The sequence below is a fragment of the Sinocyclocheilus grahami genome, unplaced genomic scaffold (genome assembly GCF_001515645.1).
Source record: "Sinocyclocheilus grahami isolate Dianchi unplaced genomic scaffold, SAMN03320097.WGS_v1.1 scaffold284.1, whole genome shotgun sequence".
In the NCBI taxonomy this organism is placed as follows: domain Eukaryota; kingdom Metazoa; phylum Chordata; class Actinopteri; order Cypriniformes; family Cyprinidae; genus Sinocyclocheilus; species Sinocyclocheilus grahami.
The window spans coordinates 1,202,522-1,214,886 of record NW_015505463.1 but is presented as its reverse complement, the minus strand read 5'-3'; the positions used below and the strand labels follow the sequence as shown (position 1 = coordinate 1,214,886).

The 12,365-nt window shown below is 37.3% G+C and overlaps 2 protein-coding genes across 2 annotated transcripts in view; one reads left to right on the top strand and one right to left on the bottom strand.

The window, feature by feature from the left end:
* Positions 1–1,787, top strand: part of gnrhr2 (gonadotropin releasing hormone receptor 2) — a 4,199-nt gene extending 2,412 nt beyond the window's left edge. Inside the window, exons 2-3 of the mRNA XM_016292385.1 lie at positions 961–1,165; positions 1,300–1,787. Of these exons, the coding sequence (XP_016147871.1) occupies positions 961–1,165; positions 1,300–1,787 (693 nt within the window). The remainder of the gene's footprint in view (positions 1–960; positions 1,166–1,299) is intronic.
* Positions 1,788–3,517: 1,730 nt separating this feature from the next.
* On the bottom strand, positions 3,518–10,504 carry LOC107600484 (WD repeat-containing protein 93-like). The gene is made up of 14 exons (XM_016292391.1): positions 10,241–10,504; positions 9,929–10,130; positions 8,913–8,977; positions 8,555–8,812; positions 8,186–8,270; positions 7,908–8,097; positions 7,337–7,407; positions 7,111–7,194; positions 6,852–6,983; positions 6,482–6,689; positions 6,108–6,168; positions 5,719–5,875; positions 5,085–5,274; positions 3,518–3,633 (listed from the first exon to the last, which is right to left on the bottom strand). Exons 1-14 carry the CDS (start codon positions 10,496–10,498, stop codon positions 3,558–3,560), a joined length of 2,037 nt encoding a protein of 678 aa, XP_016147877.1. The 5' UTR covers positions 10,499–10,504; the 3' UTR covers positions 3,518–3,557.
* Positions 10,505–12,365: the final 1,861 nt, after the last annotated feature.

Genomic DNA, 12,365 nt, shown 5'->3' with positions numbered 1-12,365 from the left:
GATGAGTTTGAAGGGGGATTTCCCTTTCGCGATCGTCGGCTGTGCACGAGAGTGAGCCGCTGGAGGATGATGTTATTTCATTAACATTGTCTGATTCAGGGGCCATTGCTTTGCTGGGATCAGCCCAGCAAAAGCAGGAAATGGCTTGGTAGGAAGAATCGCGGGTCAAAGGAAGGTAAGTAAAAGACCTAAGGGATATCATCCAGACAGGGTGTCAGCGCTTTTGTCCAGATCAGAATGATATATCAATATATACTCACTCTACCCCGGGCCCAGGAGTCTGGCCCCTAACAGGTAAGTATTTGGGGTATGTAGCCTAGGCCTTTGGCCATGGGGAATAAAGTCACTGATAGCCGTCTAGCGTCCCAGGGGCGACTCCCATAGCAATATGGTAGAGTTGGTACTTAGTGCTCGCCATGGTTCTGGCATGCACTCCCCTCAGCATGGTGGCGTGGGTATACCGTTCCCCATAGGGACCCCTAGAGGACGCAGTTCGAAGTTCCCATGAAAGGGAACGTCTCAGGTTACTTATGTAACCATGGTTCTCTGAGTAGGGAACGTGACCTCTAGGTTTCTTGCCATGCTGCGGACGCAAGCTTCAGACAAAGAAGTGAATGATGTGTAGCTATTTATACTATAGTCGCACCGGTAGTGACGTTATGGCTGTCGCCAGCCAATGAGTTGGTGTTTTTTCTATGTATGCTTCAGACACGGGTCACGACGAGGCGTTCCCCATAGCGACCCCTAGAGGACGCAGTGTCTCGTTCCCTACTCAGGGAACCATGGTTACATAAGTAACCTGAGACGTTTCCTTGGCAACTAGTTGAAATAAAATAAGTTTCCGTTTCTTTAATATTTTATTTCAGTTAATGTGTATTCCATTTCAAGTAACAACATTTTTTATGGTTTCGGCTTGTAGATGTCTTGCAACAGAATGCCTGTAATGTTCTCTTTGTCCAGGTGTTTGTTTTCCAGGTTGTGGTGATTGATTCCCCCAAGCGGTTTATCCAGTGTACAACCTATGGCAGCTTTAGCTCACACTGGCAGGAGACACTTTACAACATGCTTACCTTCACCTTCCTCTTCCTCTTCCCACTCTTCATCATGATCTCCTGCTACACCAGGATATTGTTTGAGATCTCCAATAAAATGGCCGAAGACAGCTGTAAGTTCTTTAAAAAAAAATTCTAATGGTAACTTCTTGATCAGCTTGCAAGTGACATTACCCTGAGGTGTCTTTGCCCTAACTTTATTATGTGTCATCTGTCTTGCTTCTGTTGTGATCTGTGTCACATCCAGTGCTGTCCAACAAAGTGCAGCTGCGCAGGTCTAAAAACAACATCCCTAAGGCACGCATGCGCACGCTGAAGATGACTGTGGTCATTGTGCTGTCATTCATGGTGTGTTGGACACCCTACTACATGCTTGGCCTGTGGTACTGGTTCTGTCCCGCTGGCCTGGAGGAAACAGTGTCCCAGTCCCTCTCACACATCCTTTTTATATTTGGCCTGTTAAATGCTTGTTTGGACCCCATCATCTACGGTCTCTTCACCATTCCATGCAAAGGCATGAAGCACCGACAGCGTGAACATAACATTGTAGCCTTTGAGCTGGAGAACACTAATAACTCTTTGATGACTTCCATCAGAACTTCCACCTCCTCGCTCACTTTAAAGAGACTGACAGTTCAGCAGACTTCTAGAGAAAAGCTAGAATGGGACGGAGAGTATGTGCACAGGATTGGAGATGATGGGGCAAAGAATGGTGTGGCCTTTGCAAGTCATTAAACCCAAAAAGCCAAAACACATGAGTTGTCTATATGTATGATAGCTTTCCATTTAATTTCCATGAAAGCCATTATGGACACTTTAATCTAATCTGATATGTATAAAGGTTTCACATGTAATGTTTCAAAAATATTTTATTTACTGTAATTAAAGTAGTTCATTCATATTGACTAATGAGGTAAATCTTTTGCATGCTGAGGCTTGAGATGTCAATGAAAGCCAATGGGGTCCAGCAATGTTTTGGTGTGTTATTATACAGACTATCAGTTTTTTTCAGTATGATTTTTTAAAAGAAATTAATATATTTATTTAGCAAAGACATTAAATTAAAGGCAGTAAATACTTTTTAATTGTTACAAAAAAACAATGAAATAAATGCTGTTCTCGACTATTCATCAAAGAATCCTGAAAAAGATGTATCACGGTTTCCACAGAGATGATTCCTGTGCAGCAAATTAGCATATTGGAATGATTTCTAAAGGATCATTGACACTGAGGACTGGAGTAATGACAGCTCAAAATTCAGCTTTGCCACAGGAATTAATTACATTTTATATATTAAAATAGAAAACAGCTATTCTAAATTGTAATATAAAATATTATGATAGTTTTTTTGTAGTTTTGATTAAAATAAATTTAACCTCGGTGAGCAAAACATTTTTTCCAAAAATATTTTAAAATCTTACTGACCCAAAACCTTTGAACTGTAGTGTATCATCTAGGTTTTTTCTTTGTTTGTTTTTGCATTTGGGTCTCAAATATACACCATATCTTCTTTTCACAATGTCCTTTGAAAGGCTATTTCATGTACTTTGTGAACGACAGATATTTTAACACACATCACGTGCATTTCTTCTGGCAGCAGCAAAATGAGCAGGGATCTTTTATGTATCTACTTAACTAAAGTGTACAGTGATTTAAAATGATAGATATTGAGTATTGGTTTATGCTTATGGTAACCCTGTTTTGTCTTGTGGTTTAAAAGTTGAAATTACAATAAAATGAATTGGAAACTGAAGGCTTAAAGGCTTTGGCACAGATCATTAAATTCATGCAGCTCATGAATATACGGGCTGTGACTCAGATCATGCAATGTTCCATAACCTCACAAAAATCATAATACTGCCTCCCCACTGCCCATGGCCAGTCCAATTAAAGAACGAGTAAAAATGTAACTAAAAACTGAATAAACAAAATGACATGAATAACATGGAATGGTAGAGGTTTTTAATATGCCTGAGCAAATCTGAAAACCAGTGCCTATGGCCTGTCATATGAAATAAGAACAATGCAACCAGAAAAATTGTGGTGACATTCAGTATAATGTGTGGGAGACATGATTAGCTGTGATATTATATGAACATTTTCTGACTTCAGAACAGAGCATGAGACTGTGCATAACAGATATACTAACAATTATATTGACTTTTGTTTACTTAAACTTTACTGCAACAAAGCTGTAAATGTTGGAAAAATATTAGAATCAAGTCATAATAAGCTTAATCAAATGCACAGATTGCTCATCCATATACAGTATAAACATATATTAGGACATGTGAATATATAAACACATGGCCTGGCTTCATGTAGAAGAGCTTCAATGTTTTTTTTTTCTTTAAAATATGACATCAAAAGTTAAACCGTACCATTTTTTGCTAATTGATGAATTAATGCGTGCATGCATTTGATCCTCATTAATACATAAAAAAGAAAACGCATTCTCTGTCTTTCAGTATGAATTGTCTGGATCTCTTTGTAGTCTATGAAGCTTCATTTAATATCACGCTTCGAAAGCTGCTCCCAATGGAAAGCCAAATTTCTGTTCCTCTCTTTCCAAGAGTCAGCTCTGCACACACAAAGACATTACACATGTAAAGTGTACTCAGTGTTTTAAGTTACAGGCCAAATCATTGTTAAGGCCTATTAACACCAAGAACGGTAACTATGAACATCAAGTTTTTTAAAAATCATTCTTCTAGATAAGGAATGGGATGGACATTTCTATATTTTTCTTTATTTTCTATTTTCCATATTGTATATTCTCCATTTTCCACATTTTCTATTTGCATAGGTATTTTCTCTGTGTACGTGAATAAAACAACTGTCAGCATTCCTCTAACAGGGGAATGGCTATGACCGGTTTGAACTAATCTGAGAAGATATTGTTGAAGATCAATGTCGATTCTTGGGCAGCCTTTATCAGTATAAAAGAGACTGTACTGAATTGCCTTCTGTCTTTCTCACTTCAGAGCGTCTCTGTGTTGGATTGACCATTTTTGCAAAAATTAAAGAGCCAAAGACAAATCCTATGACTGGGTTTTCACTCTCGGTCTGACATTCAATAACAGATTTAGAATTTTTCCACAACAGAAGTAACAACAATAAAGACAGAGGAACAATAGCAATGGAATCAATTACAAATCACTTTTCTCCAGCTAATGAACGATAAAAACATTAACAGCCATTCAAAATCCTTTAAAACATACGCTGCAAATATGTTCACAGACCATAAGCACTCTTAGAAAAAATATTATAAAAAAGGTTATAGTCTATTGGTGTGAACACTAATATAATTATCATACAGTATATAGTTGTGTATATATAGAGATATAGTTAGCGTTATCGTTCTTGGTGTGAACGTGCCTTTATACAGTTCATCATAAATCTTTTTATAAATCTCTTACCATACTCATTTAGTCCTATCTAATAATTTAACATTTGATGAACAGCTTGCATGTCACATTGGGTCTCATTTACTAAAAACTGCGTACAAAAAGATTCTCAATTTTTTTTCTTACTTTTACTGTTTAATACTGAACTACACTTCACCCACCTTTCCTTAAAGTAAAGATTGCAGGCCTCCTCCAAATCTGAGAGTGTGGCTCTGGTCTCTTTTTCACTTACAGCTGGACTTGTGACACGGTATAGATCCATCAATGTGTATTCTGAAAAGCTGAAGACGAAGAGAGAGCTCTCATCCTTATTCCTATCAGTCACCTCCACCAAAGATGTTTTTCTGTCACCTAATAAAAAAATCAAGTGTGTCAACATGACCACAATCCTTTTTTAAATGTCACTCAATAAATAACAAATAATAATAAAAATGTCACTTTTGATGCATTGCCTCACAACTTCAACAGCATAAGACGTCATTCACACAGTCCTATCTAATAATTTAACATTTGATGAACAGCTTGCATGTCACATTGGGTCTCATTTACTAAAAACTGCGTACAAAAAGATTCTCAATTTTTTTTCTTACTTTTACTGTTTAATACTGAACTACACTTCACCCACCTTTCCTTAAAGTAAAGATTGCAGGCCTCCTCCAAATCTGAGAGTGTGGCTCTGGTCTCTTTTTCACTTACAGCTGGACTTGTGACACGGTATAGATCCATCAATGTGTATTCTGAAAAGCTGAAGACGAAGAGAGAGCTCTCATCCTTATTCCTATCAGTCACCTCCACCAAAGGTGTTTTTCTGTCACCTAATAAAAAAATCAAGTGTGTCAACATGACCACAATCCTTTTTTAAATGTCACTCAATAAATAACAAATAATAATAAAAATGTGTCACTTTTGATGCATTGCCTCACAACTTCAACAGCATAAGACGTCATTCACACGGAACAATGTAAATAATGGAATGAAAAAAAAGGTCTAGAAATGTGTTTTTTTAACTTGACCTCTGGGTTTTTAGAAAATGCTCTGTAAAGCATGAGACATTGTAAAAGAAAGAAAATGTCCGACTGCATGTTTACATCAAAAAACAATGGAAAAGCAGCACAGTGAAATGCAAAAAGGTGTTCTGTGTGAACGTCCCCTACAGCAGGAAAAAGAGTCAATCATATAATAATACGATATTACATATGAACATGATAAAACCTTATTTGTTGTTGTTCAGCTAAATTACTAATTTGTCTGAAGTTTACCTGTAATATATAGTTTTTGTTGGACTGGCTCAAGCAGACACACAGGTTCCCTGAGTGAGCCCAGCACATGAGTTGGAGGCAGGTTTAAGATAAATACTGGTGCTCCATCCTCTGTTTCCCATATGGATACTTGCCCATTTCTCTGCATCAACAAAATCTAAAAACAATTTCAGGAATGAAATACATTTACATGTATGTTCTTGGCAGATACTTTCTTAATAAAGTGACTTCAGATCTCGGACTAACTGCAACTACAACTGCAAACAAAACCATTAAAGTAGCTGTCACAACCATACAGGTATATACTGTATACACACACACACACACACACACATATAATATAAAGATACACATATATATCTGAATTATGCTGCAAAATTGTACAATACCAGACACTTCAGGAAGGGCACAGGTTCAGCAACAGTGACAGAACTGCCTGGGCCTGCAGGTCTGATAAGAGACAGTCATATTTATTTCAAGCATGTCAGGTTTTAACATGTTAATGGACATGACAGCATTAATGTATTTGATCTTGGCAGGTAAGATCTGCAATGCATGGCAATAAATACAGCTGTAAGATATGCTGCTGCTACATTTATAGGCATACATAAATCACATAGCAGATCTAGACATGTGGAACTGGGGGAGGTAGAGGGTTTCAGAGGAACTGCAGGACCAGCAAACACCGAACCAGACTATTAGCTATTTATACACCACACTTAGTATTTTTGAACCCATTTGAATAACTGTGGGTATTTAGTACCTTTCAGTAAGTGCAACAGTGCATGTGTCTCCTCCTCTGCCCGCTGTCACACTGTAACATGCCCCACTTCTGCAAGTGACCACTAACTGTAGTGAGGGCAAAACGGGACCCTGAAAGACCGGAGTGACCGGCAATTGACTCTGCAAAAGAAGCTTCATCCTACAAATGGCGCCATCTCCTGGGATCACAATATTGGCATATGGACACCCTGCACCACCAGAAGACAATAAAGGGTAAGATTCTTTCTCTCAGTATGATCGGTGTCACATTGTATTGTGCCATTATATCATAGTTTATTCTTATAATTGAGAACCACACAATATATATCATAAATAATATCTTAAATCACTAAATACTAAAGCAAGCCTACCAAACCGTCTGTCCCATATAGTAACCAGCTGACCGTCAAGCCCTAGAACAACGAACCGTGTGCAGGCACTGACGGCAGAGCAGAGGATTTCCTGAGAATTGGGCCACAAAACATCTGGTCTGGGTTCACTGTCTGATCCAAGAACAGATTAAAATCTAATTTATAAACATGACTAACAAATGTGTCCTTGTAATGTTAATATACTGTATTTTCTTTCTAATCTATGCAGTATAAATGTATGAGTTAATGGCTTGAGTACCCTTCTCTTTAGGGGTCTTCAACAGAAGATACTGTAAGAGATTATGGCTGCCATTCCACCATATGCACACAGCAATGGGAATATCTTCAAAGATAATTTGAAGAAATATTATAAATGCATATTCAGAGAACTGATTGTACTGTAAATTGTGATCACACACCGTTACAGGCTATATTTATCACTGAAAAACATACATGTGAAATCATCTCTTGAGTTCATGACTCACCTCTAGCTGCCTTCGCTTCTCCAAGCATTGAATGAAACCCCTCACGCAGTAAGAAGTGACAAGTACAGTTGCTGTAAGGAAAAAAACTAATTTTGTAGTCTGAAAAAAATAACCTCTGAAAAAAAAAAATCTTGACATCTTTTGTAACCTCTAATGGTTCTAGTGTTTCACTGCACACTTTGCCAAATATTTCACATATGATCAGTTCAGCTGCTCCCTATATCCAACTTTTTAAAACATTCCATAATTTTAGTTAAATCGTGGCTGCAAATTAACTAAATTAAAAGAAGGCAACGAATTAGTACAGCACAGCCACAATTTACCTAAAACAAGAGAACAAATTAATCAAAAATGACCATGAATTAATAAAACATGGCCAAAAAAGTTGCATGGCTACAATATCTATTACAGAGTTACTATTACTATTCTTGTGTGTTACGTCTATATAAAAAGATATTCATAGAATTAGTTAGTGTGGATAAATTGTCAAAATACTTTTTGGGATGACTATATGGTATACCTCCTGAATCAAGTGAAATATGATTTCCAATACTCTTTTAATCAAGCCTACCTTGGTCCTTCTGCTTTTTGCTGTGGTGTCATCACAGAGCTGGAGCTGAGGTACTTCATGAACATTTTCTTAAATGCTGCATCCTGGTTTTCCCATTGACGACTACTAATGAGGTGATTTTGGCCTGAGCCTATTATAGTGCCTTCCTCTGTCTTCTGCAGGACCTCAGATGGACTTTTCAGAGAGGTTCCTTGAAGACACCAACAGTAAAAGAAAGACATAACAAACTTTTGAAACAAACTTTTTTTGCCGCAGTGATTTACTGGTATACTAGATACCTGCAGGGATTTCTGGAGGTTTGATCTTCATGAGTAAGACTACTGGAGACAGTTTGGCTTCTGTGGTCTGTGGGGTTTGTGTAGCCTACAGAAGAGATGGCAAAATATGATCATCTCATTGCAGTAATTTTACAATCAATGCCAGAAAAATGAATAAATAAATAATACATACAGACAGTATAGGAACAAACATAGAGTATATTTTATTCTGAAAAAATACATAACAGTTTAAAATGTGCCTCCAAGGAAATTGGGAATTTTGAAGTGACATCAACAATGCACCATGTTAAGATTTGTTTAAAGCATAAATACAGCAAACAAGAATATATGGTTTTCCAGGTAACTTTCCAATGTAACTATAACAGTTACCTGTTTGGTTTCCAGCTCTTTGAGCCACACATCTTGTGGGAAGCGATAGACGTCCAGCCAAACAGAGCCACTGGCTTCATTGACGATATACCACAACAGCATTAATGAATCAGTAGTACTCACAGTTAAATGTATTTTTAGTTTTATATTACATTTCCGTATTTTAATAGGAAATTTACATGTCATGACTGCAGCGCCAAAGTCCCCACTTCTAGACACTTCAAATTTTGCACAGATGTTTCTTTGGTTTATATCTTCCTGTGAGAAATGTAACACATGTCTATTACCAATCGAAAACCAACAACACACTCACACACACACACACAAAAAAGCTCTTAAAATGGTATTATGAACTTACAATTTCATTGATGACTTTTATTAAATAAACATTCTCCATGTGATGCAAAAAAAGCCGTGCAATACCTTAGGAGAAAATAATGTATAAAAATATGTATAAATAAATACAGAAAATATAAAATAGGGAGTTTTTCATGTAAATTGTCTAAAAATATCCCCCACTCTCAGAAAATTACCCATGTCATCCACTGTGCATAAGAGGTGTATGGCATTTCCCAGAGAGGTACAAGAGATGCTGGTAAGCTCCCCTCTTTCATCCTGCCACGTTCTTACACATATTTTATTCTGAAAAAATACATAACAGTTTAAAATGTGCCTCCAAGGAAATTGGGAATTTTGAAGTGACATCAACAATGCACCATGTTAAGATTTGTTTAAAGCATAAATACAGCAAACAAGAATATATGGTTTTCCAGGTAACTTTCCAATGTAACTATAACAGTTACCTGTTTGGTTTCCAGCTCTTTGAGCCACACATCTTGTGGGAAGCGATAGACGTCCAGCCAAACAGAGCCACTGGCTTCATTGACGATATACCACAACAGCATTAATGAATCAGTAGTACTCACAGTTAAATGTATTTTTAGTTTTATATTACATTTCCGTATTTTAATAGGAAATTTACATGTCATGACTGCAGCGCCAAAGTCCCCACTTCTAGACACTTCAAATTTTGCACAGATGTTTCTTTGGTTTATATCTTCCTGTGAGAAATGTAACATATGTCTATTACCAATAGAAAACCAACAACACACTCACACACACACACACACACACACACACACACACACACACACACACACACACACAAAAAAGCTCTTAAAATGGTATTATGAACTTACAATTTCATTGATGACTTTTGTTAAATAAACATTCTCCATGTGATGCAAAAAAAGCCGTGCAATACCTTAGGAGAAAATAATGTATAAAAATATGTATAAATAAATACAGAAAATATAAAATAGGGAGTTTTTCATGTAAATTGTCTAAAAATATCCCCCACTCTCAGAAAATTACCCATGTCATCCACTGTGCATAAGAGGTGTATGGCATTTCCCAGAGAGGTACAAGAGATGCTGGTAAGCTCCACTCTTTCATCCTGCCACGTTCTTACACAGGTGAGAGTGGATGTACTGATGACTGACAGACCATGAGTGTGACCCAGAAACAGGTAAAGTCCATCATCAGAGCACACAATACTATTAGTTCTGCCTGGAAGCTAAGAACCAAGCAACAAAGTAATCATATGTAAAATGAAAATTTTGGACAAATGCCTCCAAAGCACAAAGCAATATGATGAGGCCATTTGAATGTGCATGTTAAACATACCTTCATTTCTTTAGAAGCATTCAGCACAGGAATTTGTCTTGCTGCTTCTTCATCCCTCTTGATCTTTTCCTGCTCTGATATAACTTCCCATACACTTTCAACAAGGTTATTTAACAGCTTATTGACTACTCTTGCAGACTCAGGTAGATTACTATCAGGCTGCTGCAGATCTGTGAAATAAGTCACATCATCGTCTTCACAGCTGCTGTAATCTGATGGCTCTGGGATCTCCAAACCTCTTCTGACATTCTCAGCCATCTTGTGTTATTTCTGGAGGGGAAAAAAAAGATATTGAAAATGAATGGCAGAATTCATTTTTGGCAGACCATATTTATACACACACAGATACCTAAATATAAATATGTCAGCATATACAAAACGGACCTGAGAAAAACATGGTGTTTTTCATATGGTACTAAAGTAATATTATGTACCATAATACCATGATACTATTGGAATTACCTTCTTGGAATTAACTTACCTTCCAGTTAGTATTAGATAAACAAAAATGGTGTAATCAAACAATGCCATGGAAAGTGATACACCATGGCACCTCCACATTTCTACTGTAAGAGTAAATTCACAATACCAACAAATAAATAAATACAAATTTGTTCTAGCAGCAAGTACATTTTTGTTTTAGTTTTGTTAATTTCTCATATGTCAGACCTCTTGACCTCCATAAAAAGAGCTAATAAAAAGGTTGAAATCTGTGGTCTGTGGACGATGCAGTCAACATGGGACTGCATTATGTTCTGCAACATCTAGACAGACCAGGGACTTATGCGAGGATCCTGTTTGTGGACTTGTGGACCTGCCCAAACTAACTCAGCTCTCCGTGCCCACCTCCGTCTGTCAGTGGATCAACAGCTTCCTGACAGATAGGCAGCAGCTAGTGAGGCTGGAAAAACTCATTTCCAGCACCCGTATGGAGCTCCTGGAGCAACACTGGAGCTCCTCTTGGTTGTGTTCTCTCTCCACTGCTCTTCTCCCTCTACACCTCCGGACTGCTGAGCGAATCATTGGTACAACCCTCCCTTCTCTTCAAGAACTGTACACATCCAGAGTGAGCAAAATCACTCTGGACCCCTCACATCCAGCACACTCCCTCTTTGAGCTGTTGCCGTCTGGTCGACGCTACAGAGCACTGAGCACCAGAACGGCCAGACAGTTGAACAGTTTCTTCCCTCAGGCCATCCATCTCATGAACACTTAACAATAATCGTGGAACACACAACACTATTTATACACTCATACACTTATTTATCTAACACGCATACTTAGTCTACATCTCAAATTTGCACATAATATACCTGTAACTTTACATACAAAACTGTCAACAGTCCAAGCTAAAAAAAAAAGCAAATTTTGTTAAAAAAGAGCAAAATTGGGAGGCTGTATCAAAGCATAGCTCAGTAGCTTAGTACATATAAGATACATAAATGTAGTTTCATTTGTCTGAGTACAAGGTTTTATTTTTTCAATTTTGTCCCACTTCTCAAGAATGACTGACCTGTAACGATACATACAAAACTGTCTATTGTAATATACCTGCACATACAATTGTCAATTTATATATTGTTATTCCTTATTTACTTGTTCTATTTTTTATTTTTTTATTCTTCTTTTATTATCGGTGTTTTTGTTCTGTCGCTGTCATTCTGTTGCACTGTGGAGCTTCTGTCATGAAAACAAAATCATACCTGGCAATGACGCTCATTCTGATTCTGAAATCTGATTATCTAGGTGGTCATTGAGATATTTTTGTGAATACTTAATATATACTCTTACTGTAACACAACAGTGATCTGAATGAGTAATAACAATATCATAAACAAAACCGCTCACCGATGACGCTCTGGTGGAGTTCTTCCGTAATGTTAGGTTGTCATGACGACAACAATCAACGGGAGCGGCGCGTGCGGACTCTTGCAGTGTGATAAACACAACCGATTTTTTAAAAATAATATTGACCGATTCAGAACTAAGAATAATAAATAATAAGCGTATGTCCCAGGATCTTACAAAAATACATTTTACATTAAAGTAATGAGATTTTTTTCAATTATTTTAATCATTTAACACAAAATGACATTCGTGTGATGGGTGTTTCGTTCTGGTGCTG

What these genes read in the sequence shown, in the direction of transcription:
- LOC107600484 (XM_016292391.1), bottom strand. Translation starts at nt 10,498, where the DNA reads ATGGCTGAGAATGTCAGAAGAGGTTTGGAGATCCCAGAGCCATCAGAT. An exon ending in CAAAAAGCAGAAGGACCAAG is followed by an intron (nt 7,408 to 7,907) that starts GTAGGCTTGATT and finishes TTTTCCTTACAG; the next exon opens with CAACTGTACTTGTCACTTCT. An exon ending in TATATGGGACAGACGGTTTG is followed by an intron (nt 6,690 to 6,851) that starts GTAGGCTTGCTT and finishes CTGGTGGTGCAG; the next exon opens with GGTGTCCATATGCCAATATT.